General features: G+C 39.1%; 1 protein-coding gene across 3 annotated transcripts in view; it reads right to left on the reverse strand.

Annotated features, from left to right (window-relative positions):
- Positions 1–18,775, reverse strand: part of USP24 (ubiquitin specific peptidase 24) — a 135,881-nt gene that overhangs the window by 55,422 nt on the left and 61,684 nt on the right. For all 3 annotated transcript variants that reach the window (XM_055304866.1, XM_055304867.1, XM_055304865.1), the window contains exons 19-32: positions 18,538–18,669; positions 17,588–17,699; positions 16,538–16,614; positions 14,991–15,131; positions 14,772–14,825; positions 13,607–13,722; positions 10,716–10,782; positions 10,495–10,605; positions 9,525–9,623; positions 9,253–9,426; positions 5,983–6,068; positions 5,748–5,841; positions 4,188–4,343; positions 788–885 (exon numbers count right to left, since the gene is read on the reverse strand). In XM_055304866.1, coding sequence (XP_055160841.1) covers positions 788–885; positions 4,188–4,343; positions 5,748–5,841; positions 5,983–6,068; positions 9,253–9,426; positions 9,525–9,623; positions 10,495–10,605; positions 10,716–10,782; positions 13,607–13,722; positions 14,772–14,825; positions 14,991–15,131; positions 16,538–16,614; positions 17,588–17,699; positions 18,538–18,669 — 1,517 coding nt within the window. The remainder of the gene's footprint in view (positions 1–787; positions 886–4,187; positions 4,344–5,747; positions 5,842–5,982; positions 6,069–9,252; positions 9,427–9,524; positions 9,624–10,494; positions 10,606–10,715; positions 10,783–13,606; positions 13,723–14,771; positions 14,826–14,990; positions 15,132–16,537; positions 16,615–17,587; positions 17,700–18,537; positions 18,670–18,775) is intronic.

Consider the following 18,775-nt stretch of genomic DNA (forward strand, 5'->3'; position numbering starts at 1 on the left):
TTGTTTCAGGCAATTCCTGGCTTTGAAGCCTCCTGTTTTCCTATGGTGTAGAAGTTAATGTTGAAATTCCTCAAGGTGACCCTTTTGTACATACTTCTCCATCCTTTCCTCTAGCCTTCCCAGACAGGCCACACACAATGGTGCTTTTACCCATCCTACTGCCTCTGCTTAGTGTGCCCTTTCCCCACAAGTCCTATAAGGGATTACTGGTCTTTTCTCAATTTCCAGCTTAAATGTCGCCTTCTGCAGAGCACCTCCTAATCTTGTTACCACGAAAATTTCACCATTTAAGCACCATCTTCCATGACTCCGCCCACCTCCCATCCAAAGCACTTTTTATTAGCCTGTTTTGATACTTATAATAACTCTTCATTATTCTTTGTTAAACCATGAGGCGCTAAAGGGCAGGAATGAGATCTAAGTTTTCTCTGCATCCCTAGCACTAATAAGGCCTCACTACATGTCTTACCAGGAATAAAATTTGGCTAGTGTCAAACTGATACCAGGAATCAACAGAAATAGATCTGCTTCTCTCCTCTTCTCAAGAATCTCCTCAACAACCAGAGGGAAGATGGGCTTCTGCCAGTTTTCCAAATAACCAAAAGTTGTAAAATGAATTTAAGTGTTCCACAGACTGAAACTGAAGTGTTCCATCATTCCCTCTTCTTGTAACTCTCATGATGTTTCACATAATACTTTGTAGGAATAACCAAGGCCTGGCAGGAGAAATGAACCAAAATAACTATATTCATTCTCTCCAATTCATGTGACACAGTGAAACTCTAACCTCAATCCTCCTGCTTTGAGGAAGTTCTCGCAGAAGGATTTTGCACAGTTTCTTGCCATGTCATCATCAGCTGTTGGCATGAGTTTGGAGCTTAGAACCTTGAAAACAGATAAGCACAATCAGCTCAACATTTTCAGCAGAAATGACTCCTTCACTAAGTAAAACAACCCAATAACTCAAGTCTGAGTCTCATTAATTGCTGCATACCGTCTCCCTCTCCCACCCCCAAAAGGAGGAGGAGGCTGATGTTTCACAACTGAAACAGTCATGTTTTCCAAGCTCTATTTAGTTAGCAAGAAAAATCTGTTTTGTTGAAGAAATGTGGTGTGTTCTTTTCATGAAATCGGCAACGGTGGATGCCTTAAGAGCAGATAACATTATATGATTTGCAAGACATGTTTTTGAAAAAGATGAAGTTTCATAAAATAGCCCATTCCTTAAAAATGCTAAATGAGCTCTCTAATAACGATTCTGAAACTCCTATTTATTGAGCACATACAATATAGTAGGCATAAGAGGAGGTTCTTACATGCATTCTCTCTTAATTTCACCATGCATGGTGTGTATTTTACTTTATAGGTAAAGACCGAGACCCAAAAGGCCAAGTGACCTCAAACCTGCATGTGCCTCCCTCCTAAATCCTTCCCCTTTTATGGCACTGACATACGTACCTAAAGGAAAGCTTAACTGAAAATTCTGGTATGACAGATAATCATTTCAAATAAATAACCATACTACAATATAAGACTTAGTAATCAACTGCTTATTTGGTTATGATTTAAAAATTAAAAAAAGGGATCCCTGGGTGGCGCAGCGGTTTAGCGCCTGCCTTTGGCCCAGGGCGCGATCCTGGAGACCCAGGATCGAATCCCACATCGGGCTCCCGGTGCATGGAGCCTGCCTCTCTCTCTCTCTCTCTCTGTGTGTGTGTGACTATCATAAATAAATAAAAAAAATTAAAAAAAATTAAAAAATAACAATTAAAAAAAAAAAGAATCCACTGCTTCAGTCTCCTCAAGGTTTTAAAAGTAGATACATTTGGGACGCTTGGGTGGCTCAGTGGTTGAGCGTCTGCCTTTGGCTCAGGGCATGATCCCAGGACTCTGGGATCAAGTCCCACATCACGCTTCCTGCATGAAGCCTGCTTCTCCCTCTGCCTATGTCTCTCTCTCTCTCCCTCTCTCATGAATAAGTAAATAAAATCTTAAAAAATAAAATAAAATAAAAGTAGATACATTCAAGATCCTTTTCCATTCTAGAAAATCTGTTTCTAGGAATCCATGGGTTTTATGTGCGTACATTTTTAGTGTGAGATTTCTTTTGTACATGTTTTCTTCCTAAAGTGCTCTTTGGGAAATATGTTTGTCAGCCTTAGATTATGAGCACTACATGGGAGAAAGGCACCCCTCTGCTTTTCTAACACTTCCTGTGAGTTGACAGCCTCTTACATGTATTCCCCATGCTTAACGGACAGCAATTTAGTGAAGATGGAAGATTTCTTCAACAGAACAGGTATTTGGAATAACTACTTTGAAGCGTCCTAGTAGGCAAACCTAAGTTGAAGCCTAAAATGCAAAGAAATTAGCCTTTCAGGGGTCAGTTAAATTAAGTGCTTTTTTAAAAAAGATTTATTTATTTGAGAGAAAGAGATCATGAGTGAGAGGGGCAGAGGTATAGAGAATCTCAAGCTGACTCCACACTGAGTATAGAGCCAGATGTGAGGCTTGATCTCATGACCCTGAGATCACAACCTGAAGAGTTGGGACACTGAACCACCCAGGCACCCCAAAATAAGTGCTTTGGAAAGTGTTAAGTTTTCCTAATGCTTTGTGCTGTCTAAAGCAAAAAAAAAAAAAAAAAAAAAAGAAAGAAAAAGAAAAAAAGAAAATCTCTCAAAGGAATTTCTAGTTGTTCAAAAGTCCTGAAATTGTGTTGGAGGTACTTTACTACCATTGTCTTTTCTCTGGCTCTAAAATAATGCAATCTAGGTAGCTGATGACAAGCCAGACCCACTGTTGGACCATTCTGTTTTTCTAGGTGCTCTCAAGTGTGGGTGTTAAGGTTTATACTTTAACTTTTTAAAGACAATCCTTCGAAGGCAAATGACAAATCTCACAGGTACTGTAAAATTTATAAGGTTAAATGGCCAAAAATTTCCTGGTCATTTTCTGCGTTGGAATATTGTATGCACTTTTAAATGTCCACATTAAATAAAGACATGCCTTATTTTAAAAACATTTGTTCAATATTTTCTCTTTTTGAACCCAACACATTTTTTCACAAGAATGCTTATTTTAAGGCTACACAGCTTGAACACTCAAGCAACGAGTGTTGCAGACAAATGAATAAATATAATTACATACTCCAAATGACACTACCCAGATAAAATAAAACTTGGGGCAAAGCAAAATCATTCAGGGCTTTATTTCCTCCAGACCTAAAATAGCAAGTGGGTGGGACTCCTTACCCTCCAAGGGTAGATTGTTTCTACCTGCTCACCCTCCCCTACTGCCTTGTTGCTACTTTGCTTTCAGCACTCAGAGTATGCAGCCTCCCTTCTGTCTTACTCAAGATTTTGGAGCAAATATCTTGTCTTTTCAATTCCTATCCTTTAACTACCACAGTGACTTGCAGGTATTAAACACTTAGTAAATGTATACTGAACTAAACCTATTAGTTTAAAGCTACTTTTTGGAAAGAAGGTAGTAAAACTATTCTTTTGCTTAAATTCTCCAACTAGGTTTTTTTTTTTTTTTTTTAAGATTTATTTATTTATTCATGAGAGACACAGAGAGAGAGAGGCAGAGACACAGGGAGAGGGAGAAGCAGGCTCCCTGTGGAAAGCTCGATGCAGGACTCGATCCTGGATCTGGGGATCATGCCCCCTGAGCTAAAGGCACTCAACCACTGAGCCACCCAGGTGTCCCCTTCAAATAGGTTTTAAACTTTTTTTTAAACCTTGAAATAATAGAGTTAATGTATTCCCTAACAAACTCCTCATAGTTTCATTTATAATAACAAATTACAATGGTTTTTTTAAAAAGTTAGGACACATTTAATAACAAGAAGGCTGAGGATAACAACTTTATTGGGAGGGACTCACTAAACTTCCAGAGGAAGATAATGGCCTATCTTACACTATATAAGGCTTCCTCATTATTTATTTACATGCTGCTTTGCAAGTGTAACAGTGTGCATAGGTATAAAATGAAAAAAATCGAGCCTTTTCTAAGACCAAAAAAACAATAAAATGTTTCTGTTTATATTGTTTTTTATTTTTTGAAAACTAATGTTTCAGAGATCATCTAATAAAAATACTTCTCTCTGACATCTAAAAGCATGAATGTGCAAACAAAAACAAATCTCTCCAGATTAAATGAAAAGAAATGAGGCTTCTTACTTCTAAGTTGTAGAGCACTCTGAAGGTGGACATTCCTGGAGCAAAGGATCGAAACAGACTTTCCAAGATTGAGCTGGCGCTTGGCTGATGCTGCTGCTTGGAGGACAGGGACGGAGACTTTGAGGATTGAGAGCTTGTGTCAGACAGTAACGTTTTCTAAGGTTTTCAAGAATGAAAACAAAGGATGTATGTGTTAGAAGCACACATATGAAACAAATCTCAGTGTACACTCTAATGTTCTTTTCCTCTTTAATATAATCCACCAAGAGAATTTCCTACAAATGAAACTTAAGGACACATCGCTTGGTAATTATTAACAAAACACTGAATTCCATCACACACACTCTTAAGTGCTCAACAGCATCCCAACCCTACAGGAATCCAAACACGTCTGAGAGTGTCTTCTTGGTAACACTAGCAAGGTTGTCTTATTTGTTTCTGTGCTTAAAAGACTAAAACGCTAAATACTGATAATTAAATTATAAGCTTGTGGAAGTCAAAGTTTTGAAAATGTTTTTTAGCTAGTAATAATAATATGTTTTGTATTTACACTAGTTTTCTTCTCCCTGCAATTATTTAGCCATGTATTACAAGACTATGGGATGACATAAACTTCAACTGCTGAAACATAAATTTGTACCTTATTATTTTTTTAATTTAAATTCAATTAGCCAACATATAGTACCATCATCAGTTTTAGATGTAGTATTCAATAATTCATTAGCTTCGTATAACACCCAGTGCTGGTTACATCATGTGCCCTCCTTAATGTTATCACCAAATTATCCCATCCCCCGACCCACCTCGTGCCTTAGTTCTAACAACTCTGTTCTACATGAATTTATTCTGAGAACATAACTAAACAGTATTATAGATAGAATGTGATTTCATTTTTTTATTATTTTATTTATTTATTCACGAGAGACACACAGAGAGAGAGAGGCTGAGACACAGGCGAGGGAGAAGCAGGCTCCATGCAAGGAGCCCAACGTGGGACTTGATCCTGGATCCCCAGGATCACACCCTGGGCTGCAGGCGGCGCTAAACCGCTGTGCCACCGGGGCTGCCCTAGAATGTGATTTTAATATATAAAATTCTTGAGAAACAACATTCTAGAAATTAAAATGAATTTATCAACTGTGGAAAAACAGTAAATGAGAATATAACTATGCAAGCAAATCAAGCGCAGGCAATGATCACATTCTGAGAGGCACTGTGGCAGAAGAAAAGTTTCTCCGCTGAATCAGGACGAGAGTCTGATCCTGGACGAGACACTTCATCTCTCTGGGTTTCAGTATCTTAATACAGAACAAGGAGAACATGGACGTCTATGATATTAAACGCTTCCGGTTCTAAATCTGATGTCATTATTGACTTTAGGTCTTTTAAAGGGCAACATGAAGTTCTGATTTCCGTTTACAGCAAATGTATTTTTCTAAAGCAGAACAATTATGGGAAAGATGGATCATATCGCCTGAAATTGATTTCAGGTTGTAGTTTTACTGAATCATGACATTGAAATTTCCATGCCACTTAAGTAATTATCCAAGATACTCATACCTTTCTTCCTAAGGAATCGAGTTGATCCAGGGCTTCCTGAATGGCTGGGTCAGTGGGTATCAAGAGCAGAAGCTTTCGTACTCGTAGAGTTATCCTGAAATTTGTCAAATACAAATTTTTTCATGTGACCCAGTTTTAGTAACAAAGTCATTTGTTCTTGACAAATGTAAAAATGTACTTGGTTCCGTAACCTTAATAACTTTCTCTTTCAAGCTTCAGAAACATTTATATTTACCTTGGCTCCTCCAGATTGGCAAGCTGGTAGAGCATGTCGAACACATTACATACAAGTGCCATTACAACACCAGGGAGGGATTTCTCCTGAGAGAAAACAAAACATAAATACAAACTGACAAAAGAATTTTCTCCTTTTCTAACCAAACGTGCCAACAATAAAATCACTAGTTCTGAAAGGCTGGCCATTACAAGGCTTGAGGGGAACAGCATGCTCCCCTGCACTAAAGAGCAATACCTGGGAACACAGATTGGTGGGACTACTACCTCCCAGCATCCCTGTTACCTGGGCTCTCTCCTATCCACCTGCTGGTGAGGGGCAAAGGTGCCAAAAGCAGGCAGTGGAAGAAAGGTAAAATGATGGGCAGGTGTAATTAACAGAATGGAGAGCAGACACCATTAAAGGCTGATCACAACTCGTCAGGAGCAAACAAGGCAATGACTGATTTAAAAGCAAAATTAAAGCAGTATATATGTATATATACACACACACAACAGGTAGGAGAGACTTATATATGATTAAAATACTATTCTCTGGTTATAAAGAAAAGAAACTAGATGTCACTATAGAATGCCATTATACGAGGGAACATTTTAAATAAATCCAGGATAAATATGAGACAATTTGAAAATGTTAAGCTTAAAGGTGCTATGTATACTGCATACTGCAGACAAAAATCTGTTGTTTAGTGCAGCCACCTTCATTATTGATTTGAGCCAAAGCTTCTGGATAACCTGCTGTAGCTTCTACACCAACGCTTGCTGTTTCACCTTGTGCTTATTATGGAGACAGCTTCTTCCCTAAACCTCAGGAACCCACTTCTGCTAGCTTCAAGCTTTTCTTCTGTAGCTTCTTCACCTCAGTCAGGCCTTCACAGAATGGAGAAGAGCAAGGCATTGCTCTGGCTCAGGCTCTGGTTTAAGGGAATGTTGTGGCTGTGGCTGGTTTGATCTATCCAGACCACTCACCCTTTCTCTATGTCGCCCTATTGCTGGCATGGAGAAGGGTTTTACTTTCTTATCATTTGTGTGTTCACTGCAGTAGCATTCTTAATTTCCTTCAAGAACTTTTCCTTTGCTTTCACAACTTGGCTAAGCGTTTGGTATAAGCAGCCTAGCATTCAGCCTATCTCAGCTTTTGACATGCCTTCCTCACTATGCTTAATCATTTCTAGTTTTTGATTTAAAGTGAAATGTACAACTCTTCCTTTCACTTGAACACTCAGAGGGTTATTGATTGGCCTACTTTCAATGCTGTGGAGTCTCAAGGAATGGGAGGCCTGAAGAGAGGGAGAGAGATGGGGGAACAGCTGGTTGTGGAGCAGTCAAAACACATGCAACACTTACTAAGTTTGCCATCTTATTTGGGTGCACTTTGTGATGTCCCAAAATAATTACAAGAGTAACATCACAGGTTACTGACCGAAGATCATTATGACAATACAATAATGAGAAAATTTAAAATATTGCAAGAATTATCAAATTGTGACACAGAGACACAAGATCAGCAAATGCTGTTGGAAAACTGGCACCAGTGGACTTGCTTGGTACAGAGTTGCCACAAACCTTCAGTTTGTAAAAAACACACAACCTGCAAGTGCAGTAGGTGAAGGCATGCTTGTGCCTTGCTTCTGTTGTTGATTAGCTGTCATACTACTATTCTGAGTGGAATCTTCCTTAAATTCTTATTGGCTTTTTTTTAAAATTTTTATTTATTTATGATAGTCACACACAGAGAGAGAGAGAGAGGCAAAGACACAGGCAGAGGGAGAAGCAGGCTCCATGCACCGGAAGGACGTGGGATTCGATCCCGGGTCTCCAGGATTGCGCCCTGGGCCAAAGGCAGGCGCCAAACCGCTGCGCCACCCAGGGATCCCAATTCTTATTGTTACGTAAGTATAGTCATTTAAAAAGAAATAACACGCTAATACAAACCCATTTTTGAGACCTATAGCAAGGTTATGCTAAGTTTAAAAAGCACAGTACACAAAGATGTCATACTTGGGATTAAATCAACATATACAAACAACAAAAAATCCTCGTAAGTTATTTGAATACCTTTACGTGAGGTCTGGTGTGATCTTTCTAGACTGTTAAGAGCTAAGAAGCAGAACCAGTCCCATGAGTTCTGTACCTCTGGCGCCAAGCTCCATCATGACGCAGGGAGGGTACAAAGTAAACGGGCTGATTCATGAAATGACTCAACAAATACCGACAAGTAAGCCGCGAAGGGAAGTAAGAAGCAAAGGGATGGTGTTAAAATTTTAAATAGGATGGCCAAAGAAGGCTCATTGAGAAGGCAACATTTAAGTGAGAGCTGAAGAATGTGAGAGGGAACTGCCTGGATACTAGGGAAGAACAGAAGAACATTCCAGACACAGGGAAAGGCAAGCGCACAGACCTCACTAAGTCTGAGGACCAACACAGAGGCCAGTGTAGCCGGAGCAGTGGAAGCCAGGGAGGGTCCCAGGCAGGGACATCAGGGAAATTCCACGAGGGCCCGTGCCGTCAGCCCTCTAGGGCCCAGTGGACTCTGGCTCCTACTCTGAGTGAGATGAAGGCCCAGGAGTGTTTGAGCTGGGGGAGAAGGGGCACAATGTGGCTGCTGTTTAAAAAGATCACAGGATGGGACTCATGGTTGGTTCAGGTTTCTATCTTCAGCTCTGGGCCTGGCCCAGGAGTCCTGGGATAGAGTCCCACATTGGGCTTCCCTTGAGGAGCCTGCTTCTTTCTCAGCCTATGTGTCTCTGCCTCTCTCTGTGTGTTTCTCATGAATAAATAAAATCTTTAAAAAAATAAAATAAAATAAAAAATGAAAAAATAAAATGATCCCAGGCTGCTGGGCACCAGACAGAGACTGAAGTAGTCTAAGGGCACAGCCGTGGGGGCAGGCAGGCACTGCTCAAATACTCCACATGTGAGGCATGACAGCTCCCTGGACTGGTGTGGAAGGCATGGAGGCAGACCAGAGTAGCTAGATTCTAGACCTATTTTAAAGGCAGAGTCAAAGATGTGCCAGACTCGCTTGGCTTTCCCCCTTGCTCTCTGGCTCCTCCCCCACCCCTCCTCTTCACCCTCGATCCCTATACAAAGGGGCTCCCTGGCTTGATCCTTTGAGCTCTCCTTTGTCTATGCTTATTCCTGTGTGAGGAACCTCATCAATCAGGACTTGTCTAGAGGAAATGACCCAGTCACCGAAGTCTATATGTGCCAAAGGCACGAGCATGAAGCTTACTCAGTTCTGACTTATCATTGGACTATCGCCCCATACCTGTTCCATGGCGTACGAGGAGCTGAAGACCCCACTGCTGCTGCTGCTGGAGCTGGTTGAGGAGTCCGCGGAGCTCCCGGAAGGGGTCCCACTGCCTGAAGTCTTCACTGTGAGGATCTGTTCATCGGAAAAGCCCAGCTGGTGGAGGAGCTTTTGATCTTTATTCACTGTCAGCTGCAAAAAGTGGTTTCTTAATGACTGGGGGAGGGGGGGAGGAGGACAAAGGTTCGGATGTCTGGCGGAAAGGCCACAGATGGTTGGCTTAAACCTACCAGACTATCGTTGGTAAATATCTGTATGTTGTCCACAGGTGAGCACAACTGCTTGGCTATCTTCCACCGCACACTTCCTATGGTCTCATTACTGTGAGCCTGCATAATAAAATGAAACACTGCTGTGAGGATGGACTGGGTACCAGGTGCTATTCCACAAGCCAGGAACGCAGCAGAAAACCCACATAAAAGATTCTGGGAGGCTCCCCTTCTGCAGTAATTATACATCTGCTTTCCCACCCTGTCCTCGCCATCTTGCATGAATCAGACCTTAAGTCCTGCTGTGGAGCCTCCACTCTCTCCTGTTCTCTCTGTGCTCCATCACACCAGCTACCCTGCCTGTCACTGAACAAGCCATACACGTCCCACAGCAGGGCCTCTGTGCCTGCTGCTCCCTTTGCTTGGAATGTGCTTCCTCAGAAATGGCCTCTTGTCACTTCATTCCATCTTTGTTCAAATGTCACCACCTGGGCAGCCTGGGTAGCTCAGCGGTTTAGCACCGTCTTCAGCCCAGGGCCTAATCCTGGAGACCCAGGATCAAGTCCCACATCAGGCTCCCTGCATGGAGCCTGCTTCTGTCTCTGCTTCTTTTTCTCTCTTTCTCTCGGTCTCTCATAAATAAATAAATAAAATCTTTAAAAAAAAAAACAAAACAAATGTCATCACCTCAGAGAGAACTTCCCTGCCCGTCTTTTTATATTTCACATATACACATCACTCTCTACTAAATTATCCAGCTTTATTCTTATTTATTCTTCATAACACCCTTTGCCACCTGATGTTATATTACATGCTTACTTATGAGACTGCTTATACCCCATCAGTTCCCTTTCGCTGCATGTCTTTTGTCTAAATTTGTGGACCAAACAGCTTGTAGAATAGTTGCTCATGCAGCTATCCCAACTCACAGTGCTCTTGTGAAAGTAACAAGAAGATACGAGAATGGCTCCAGGGCTTAACGTAAACCTACCTCTACACTGAAGGTATCTTTGGTAGATTCATACGTAACATTGAGAGTTAAAAGATGTCCATGAAATGAGGCGCCGTGAGGTAGAATAGTTCGTGGAACAGAGTAAAAATCCTTGAAAAAAATACACATCAAACAAGTCAGGTGCACAGCATCACTGTTAGACTTCTGAGAAATACACACAATGCACAATGATGACAAAGTGGCTTTAAAAAGAGGCTTACCTCGATAGTGATCACATAGCGTTCTGCCAGAAGCAAAAGTCTCTCGATTATTACAAGTTTAGTGGATCTACAGATTCAAAAAAAATTTTTTTGAACGTATTTGAAATGAATTGCTCGATTCCAATCTGCTTCATCAGAACCACAGTCAGCACTCACTGGTCAAAGGCTGACATTCGCAAAGACTCAACTACCCCCGTACCCAAGGGAGAGACGGCTAGACCAGCTTACAGCCATGGCAGCTGACACCCATGGAGTCAGGAAGGACAAGCCAGCCCCTGCATCTCTGCGTTCCCTCTCCTGTTCTGCCCTCTCTTTTTATACAGCTATTCCATAAATAGGGGACCTGGGCCTCCAGGTCTATTTGTCCATCATTCCACCAAGAATGAACTATCAGTAAGCCTGAGTCTCATCATCTTACAATGAAAATATGCCACATAATTCAGTAAACACATGGACTCTCACAAAATTCTGAACTGCCTAAAAATCAGAAGACAAATGCAAACCAGTAAGCAGACCACCAATAACATCTGCTGTTTTAATGAGCCAGGGAATGAGGAGGAAGCAAAGGACAAACAATTATTTGGTTTAAATGAACATTCTGTATAGGTAAAACATAAAAGGGTAAGAATTTATTATCCCACCAATTTTCAAAGCGCTTAAGAAATCACCATACATCAGGAGACAACCATCTCTAGGACAGGCAACATATGGCAAGGAAGTATGTAGCTCTAGCACATCTGAAAATGAGACCTGAGGTCCCTTTTGGTCTTAGGGAATATTACTTATTAATCTGAATTCATAGGACTCTGACATCCAGCAGCTTATATATTCACAGCTTCATATATTATAAAAGAGAACATTACACGTGTTAACATCAAGAGATGAAAACCTAAGTGCCCTTAATTTAAACATGTGCTATTCCAGAAAGTCTAGGCATTTCAAATAGGGATATTTCTAAATCTGAAAAGGGTACTACTATTTTCTAACAATTGGGTCTGGTTTGCTGTTAGCAGAATTTTCACTCTAAAAAGAGTTGGTTAAACACATTTTAATAGTTCTGTTAAATATATTTAACAGAGTTCTAAATCCTTCCAGGCTATGGGCAAGACTAGAATTTGATACTGAGATAGAAAATCTTTAGGAAATATCTCAATGCTATAATAAATGAATTGTGCCTCAATAACGAGTTAAATCACAGACACCACTGCAGAATACTGTAGGGCTGAGAGAATAATTCCTCCTCCTCAAATGATGGAACAATGATGGTCATTGGGAAGTTCTTTCAAAACCAGAAATAAGATCAAAGATAATGTCCTGTTTCAAATGCAACTTTGAAACTATATACTCCTATTTACAGTATTTAGACTTTATAACAAGAATGGTTAAAAACTATCCTGTGGTTTTGCTATGTAGGCATTCAAACATGAACTGATTCAGAATAAAAATCACTTTAAAAAGACAGAAATGAAAACCACATTTCTTTAAAGATGCTGCAGTTTGGAAATCCCAATTCAGTAGTTTAGAAGTGCATTTCTATTCCGTTTTTTCAGACAAATGAATCTTTAAGGACCTAGGCACAGAGGTGAACTGCATCTTATAAACATGTAATTAGGAATTCTTAACACACATTCTCAGTGAAAGTCTATTTGACTTTGTGTGGGAATGCAAAAGTTGTGTTACTGTTCTTATCACGAGCTGAATCTATAATCACTTTCTGCCATTTTAACCATTTTTTGTAAAAGTTTATTTTTAAGTAATTTCTACAGCCAACGTGGGGTTCGAACCTACAACCCCAAGATCAAGAGTCACATGCTCTACCAACTGAGCCAGACTGGCACTCTACTTACTGGCATTTTAAAAAGAGGTCCGAGAAGGCTGAGTTTTATAGGCATCTGTCATATTAATAATACACTGCTATACAGTACTCAACTCATTTTAAAAAGACAAAGAATGTGAGGTATTGTTTTGATTCCGTTTCTATAAAGGAAGGTTTTAAAATGAAAAAAGAACTGTAAATAAAAATAACATAAATACACGCATTAAGACATTCCAGAGGTAGAGACAACCTGAGCACCCATCACTAGAGGGCAACACAGTAAAACCCTGTTCTGAGCACCTGCCAAGGTTTACTGGTTGTACACTGCTTACTAAGAATGAAAGGCTTATAAACCTCACAGGAGCATTTGAGTTCCTTCAGTTTAATGTTTCTAAATATTCAACTACGTTCCTTATCATATCAAACAACTATAGCAAACAATGAATTCAGATTTCACTGATAATCTGCAAACACTAAACACGAGGTAAGAGATGTCAGTTCCAAGTCTGAACACAAATTTCTGGGGATAAGGTTCTTATTAAAAATTACTTTGAAAAATAATTCTAAGTAAATATTTTAACTTGATGATATTATAATGCATAATTTTAATTAACCATAATCTTCAATTTCATTTTGCTTATGCTGTTAAAGCCCTGGACTTGGGTACAAGGAGAAAAATTATGTCTAAGTAAATATTTCAAATATTCAAATATTTCAAAAAAAGGGAAACAAAACAGCAGAAGTTGTCCATAAGGCAGGGAATCGGGGAGAGCAATACTTGGGTGGTGGTGATGATGACATACAGATCTTCAGGGAGAGTACAGAGATTTGGGGAAGTACGATGGGGACGTACAAATTTCTCAGGATATGACTATCTGCAAAAATTAGGATATAAAATGAGGAAAGCAACAATTGAGACATCTTCAAAAAAAGCAACCAGTTTTTTTCATATATATATATCAATCTGAAAAAAATTTATATATATGTGTATATATGTGTGTGTATATATAGATATATATAAACACATTTTTTTCCTGCATCATGCAAGTGTGTACTTTAATTTCTGCACACTTACCTATATGGAGACTGAACTGATGTTGCTACAGTTGGCATAGCAGTTGCTGTAAGCATTTTAGTTGCTCTAGTCACAGCATGCGTCAGAGTGGGGCCACCAAGTGCTGAACTGGCTGCCTGTGAAACAGGAAACAATCATTCTATATCAGGGTTTCTCAAAACCTCAGCCCTATTGTGATCTTGGCCCGGAAACTTTTTGTTCTGGAGGGTGTCCTGCACTTTGCAGGATGTTTGGCAAGATCTGTGACCTCTAGTCACTACCCACCTTCTACTAGGTATCAGTGGGGACTCTCTGGCTGTGACAACCAAAAAGGTCTCTGGACATCGCCAAATGATCTCTGGGAGGCAAAATAACTCCCAGCTGAGAACTACTGTTCTACGTATGTTAAAACTTAAATGATACCTCACCTAAATGAGGTACTTGAATACTTTAAATGTTTTTTATGATGACATATTTGGATGGAAGTCACCACTTGGAAAATCCTGTACAGATTCGAGCACATAATTGTCATCAGATGGTTTAATTTATCGACATTTGGGGGAAGTAGAATATATGTTTTTGGAATATTCTTCATTAGATATAAAATTTAAGCACAAATTAAAAATGAAAATGACTGTTTAATGCTTTAACCATCATGTGAGAGATAAGGCACTGGAAGTATGTGTGAGATAGCATCTCAGAGCAGGCTGCTAACGGACCAAAACAACCAATACAATCTACTACTGAGTGGCCTGCTATGGCCTTTAATAGCCTTTAAGATATAATCTTGGCTGAAACATGGGGAAGGGTGGGAAAAGCGAGTTCTTACATGAAATTCCTGGACAGAAAAAGAAAAAGGAGTCAAGAACCTATTAGAAATGTGGAATATATAGTAGACCTATTTTCTGAAGATAGTTCCTACACCCCAAAAGAGGGGGGAGTGAGTAGAGTGGGGAACAGGGGTGGAAAGAGAAGGAAAGCTTTCCTATAAAGGACATTTCTGTACTGGGGGAATCAAGGCAAATGTCTGTCTTTTCCTTATGTGACAATAAGGTATGGTTAACAAATTCTTCAATAGAATGCAGTCACACATATCAACATTTTACACAATCCCAAATATAAAATTATAAAAGGAAAAAAATCAAAGCACTTATTTCAACAAATTTAAATGAAATTTATCACTCACTTCTAATCTTGTGTAACAATCAGCAATAAATTTCTTATGTAATGATACAGAATCCTAAAAGGAAGAGATATAAGGAAATTAAGATTAGTATGACATTTAGTTAAAATCGTTATGAAGGACAAAACATCAAAATAAAAAAGCCAATTTTCAGGCATACCAAGGGTCAGAACTTATCAAAAGAAAATATATATAATCTTCTGTTCGGGTATGAGCACCCACCTTTTTTAATCTAGGATTCAGGTTAATGTAACTATAGTTTATGATTAACTGAATAGCTTCATTAGCAATTTCTTCATCAGGTGATTCCATAGCTATTTTCCAAATGAAATCCATTCCTATCAATTCCAGCTTTTCTACATACTGTTCAAAAGAAAAAAATTACAGAGCAAACCAAGGTCATAAAATTACACACAATTACTTTTTTTTAAAGATTTTATTTATTTATTAATGAGAGACACAAAGAGAGAGAGGCTGAGACACAAGCAGAGGGAGAAGCAGGCTCCATGTAGGAAGCCCGATGTGGGACTCACACACAGGATCACGCCCTGCCCGCTGAGCAACCCAGGCACCCCTACACACAATTATTTTTTATTGTATCACTAAGTCTGTACCTTTCAGTTTAATATGAATTAAGGCTGCAAAAACCAAGCTACATATGTGTACTTTTGTACTGATTTGGAACTTTAAAACAAAAAACAACCAACCACAGAAACACTGGGCTATGTCCATGGCAACCAGGATAGATATGGAGAGTTTTCTTCCCCAGATATTCCTTTTTTTAATTTTTTTTATTTTTTTTAATTTTTATTTATTTATGATAGGCACACAGCGAGAGAGAGAGAGGCAGAGACACAGGCAGAGGGAGAAGCAGACTCCAGGCACCGGGAGCCCGATGTGGGATTCGATCCCGGGTCTCCAGGATCGCGCCCTGGGCCAAAGGCAGGCGCCAAACCGCTGCGCCACCCAGGGATCCCCTCCCCAGATATTCCTAAACCCAAGCTGGAAATCTACCAAGATAGGCTACAGAAGCAGGAACAGCACAGGAGTGAGGTGGGCACCATCTTCAGGAGTTTTTTCTCCAGAAGGTAACAGAGCCAGGCTAGAATTGGCTAATAATCCTTGAGGCTCAATCTGCTCTCCCTAAAGCTCCAGTTTAAATGACAGGATCCAGGCCTCACGAGATCTTGTAAAAATTCTTACCATCCAGAAAGTCAAGTCTTGAATCAAAAGAATAATGTCTTAGAAAAAAGACTTATTTTTTGCCTTTCCTAAGTGCATATGTAAAAATACACTATATATATATATATATATATATATATATATATATATTCTACAGATCCTCACTTTCCTGCCTCATTAATTGTTCTTAAAATCTTCTCCCAAAATCCCTGCCACTGCGATAAACTGAAGATTCATCTTCAGAATTAAAGATGTCACTTTTTAGGAACATGTCTGTTATGGGATCTGAGAAGTTGGAAGCTTCAATGAAACTATCCCTACCCTGCATTCACCTCACCCCAGGAAGCTGCTGGCTGCCGCAGGGATTTGAGAAATCACCTGTCCTCTCTCAGACAGCTGATGAGGTGTCCCTGTGCTAGAAAGGGGGCCTCTGCTATACTCTAAGAGAAGCTCTACTGTCAGTGTAGAGGTTGAGGAGATGCCTGTTCTTTAACAAAAGTCATGTTTTCTCTCAATTACAACACTTTTTTTTGGCCATGTTTTACTAGATTATCCTAATTACCTAGATTTCAAAATAATATACTCACCAACTGAGCTCCTTGTCGTTTCAATCGATGATCGCAAAGATTCACATTTTCAAAAAAAGTCTTAAATAAGTTAAAACCTGAAATTATAGAAGACCTCAGATCAGGCAGTGGTTTGTTAGACATGGTACCAAAAGTACAAGCAACACATGAAAAAACAGATAAATTGGATCTCATCAAAATCAAGAACTTTGTGTTTCAAAGGACCACAAGATTGTGAAAAGACTATCTGCTGAGTGAGACAAAATATTTGCAAATCACGTACCTGATGAGGAGCTACTATGCAGAAATTACAACTCAACAATAAAGACAAACAACCCAATTCATAATGAACAAAAGGTATGAACAGACATTTCTCCAAAGAATGTATGCACGCAGTCAATAAACATACATACAGATGCTCAGTTATCAGTCATCAGGGAAATACAGACTGAAACCACAAGGTAACACCTGACACAAATCAGGACAGCTAGAACAAAGGCGAGTGACAATCACACATGTTGGTGAAGTTGTGAAGGAACTGAACCCCTTAGATGGTGCTGGTAGGATTATAAAGTAGTGCAGCCACTTTGCAAACTTGTTTCACAGTTCTTCAAAGATTAGTTACAGGATACACTTCCACCCCTAGCTATCTATCCACCTGAGAGACAAAAAAACTAACGCCTACACAAAAACTTACACATAAATGCTCACAGTGGCATTATTGATCACAGCCAAAAAGTGGTAATGATCCAATGCCAATCAACTGACAAACGGATAGATAAAATGTGGTATATTCATACAATGGAATATTAGCCATAAAATGGAATGAAATACTGATATGTGCTACCATTTGACAATTTGGGCGATTGGGCCATATAATTTAAGATTAATCATAACATTCATATAGAAAGGAATTTATCTGTGTATATAAACATATGTTTATATAGATGTAAGGAAAAGTCTGGAAGGATATTCCGGACTATTTAGCTGCTTCTGAGAAAGGACTCAGAGGGAAAGGAAAGGATAAAATTTCTTAAAAAACTGAGAAAAAAAGATTTTAAGTTTTCCTACCATTCATTGTGATTTCATAGGACTCCAATTTAAGAATTTTCTCCTTGAAAAGCTGCTGCTGAACATCACTTTCGAGATCATGTTGCCCTTTTGTAAACCATTCAAAACACATCTGTGGATCAAGACAAATGTTACCTATAACTGAAATCCATTTCAGGCAAATACATTTTCCAAAAGTGGAGAGTGAAGGTAAGTTATGTTTAATTCTTCAACAATATTTACTGATGAAATACCACTGAAAACCGAAATGCCTGGAACTCTGGAACTAAATAAAGCAGTTACTAGCAACCTTTCTCCCAGATAACGCAAATACAGACTCACTGTTCAACTGAGTTTATACTTGGGCTTCTCCACTAATGTTTACTAACAAGCCTTGCTATGTGCCAGCACTGTACTAGGCAAGGGCATATACATAGTCTTTTCAACAATGCTGTGAAGCAGTTATAATTCTGTAAAATGATTAAAGCAAACAGCAGTTCATTGTTAAAGTAAGCCAAGTCAGGTGTTCTGCTCCTGGTTTAATCTATTTTCAGCTGTTTAATTACAGTTAAAAAAAAATCTGTGTAGGCATTTATTATTGTGTTTTTGGGTTACAACATCATTACAGAAACTCCAAGTTTTTGGTTGTCAACTTCAAATTAATTCCATGGGAGAAAGAAAAAATACAAGACATACCAATAACTCTATAGCTGTGCTCACTTTAAATTTGGTTTTATCCAGAATGGTATAAAGATTACCAAAAAAACCATACATTTAAGTCACAGATATATGTTACGCAAAAATTTTTTTCAGCACTTACAGTTCCTGGCCTATTAGTATAAATGTATGCTTAGCAAATTGAGAAGTGTTTAGAATTAAAGATGTGAGACCCACAGAAAATGAGACAAAAAAAAGTAAAATATTTAAGTCCCACTCTGCCTTATGTTATATCCACACTACCATCTTCTTACCTCTCTATCTAATTCACAAACATCTTGGCCAGTCACAAGACACTCCCAGATTTCCTTGGCACGATTCCAACCCAGATACAGAGTAGCTTCTTGCAAGAAAAATGCTAGGAATTTTAGATGGGCCTCTAAATACTGCAAAAAGAAGTAAATGCTAATTAGTTAATTCCAGGCATCCCTACCTAAAAATAAAATTCTAAAAAAATTTTTTAATTAAAAAAGACTTTTACCTAATGCTTTC

This window comes from Nyctereutes procyonoides, unplaced genomic scaffold (assembly GCF_905146905.1).
Source record: "Nyctereutes procyonoides isolate TBG_1078 unplaced genomic scaffold, NYPRO_anot_genome, whole genome shotgun sequence".
NCBI lineage: Eukaryota > Metazoa > Chordata > Mammalia > Carnivora > Canidae > Nyctereutes > Nyctereutes procyonoides.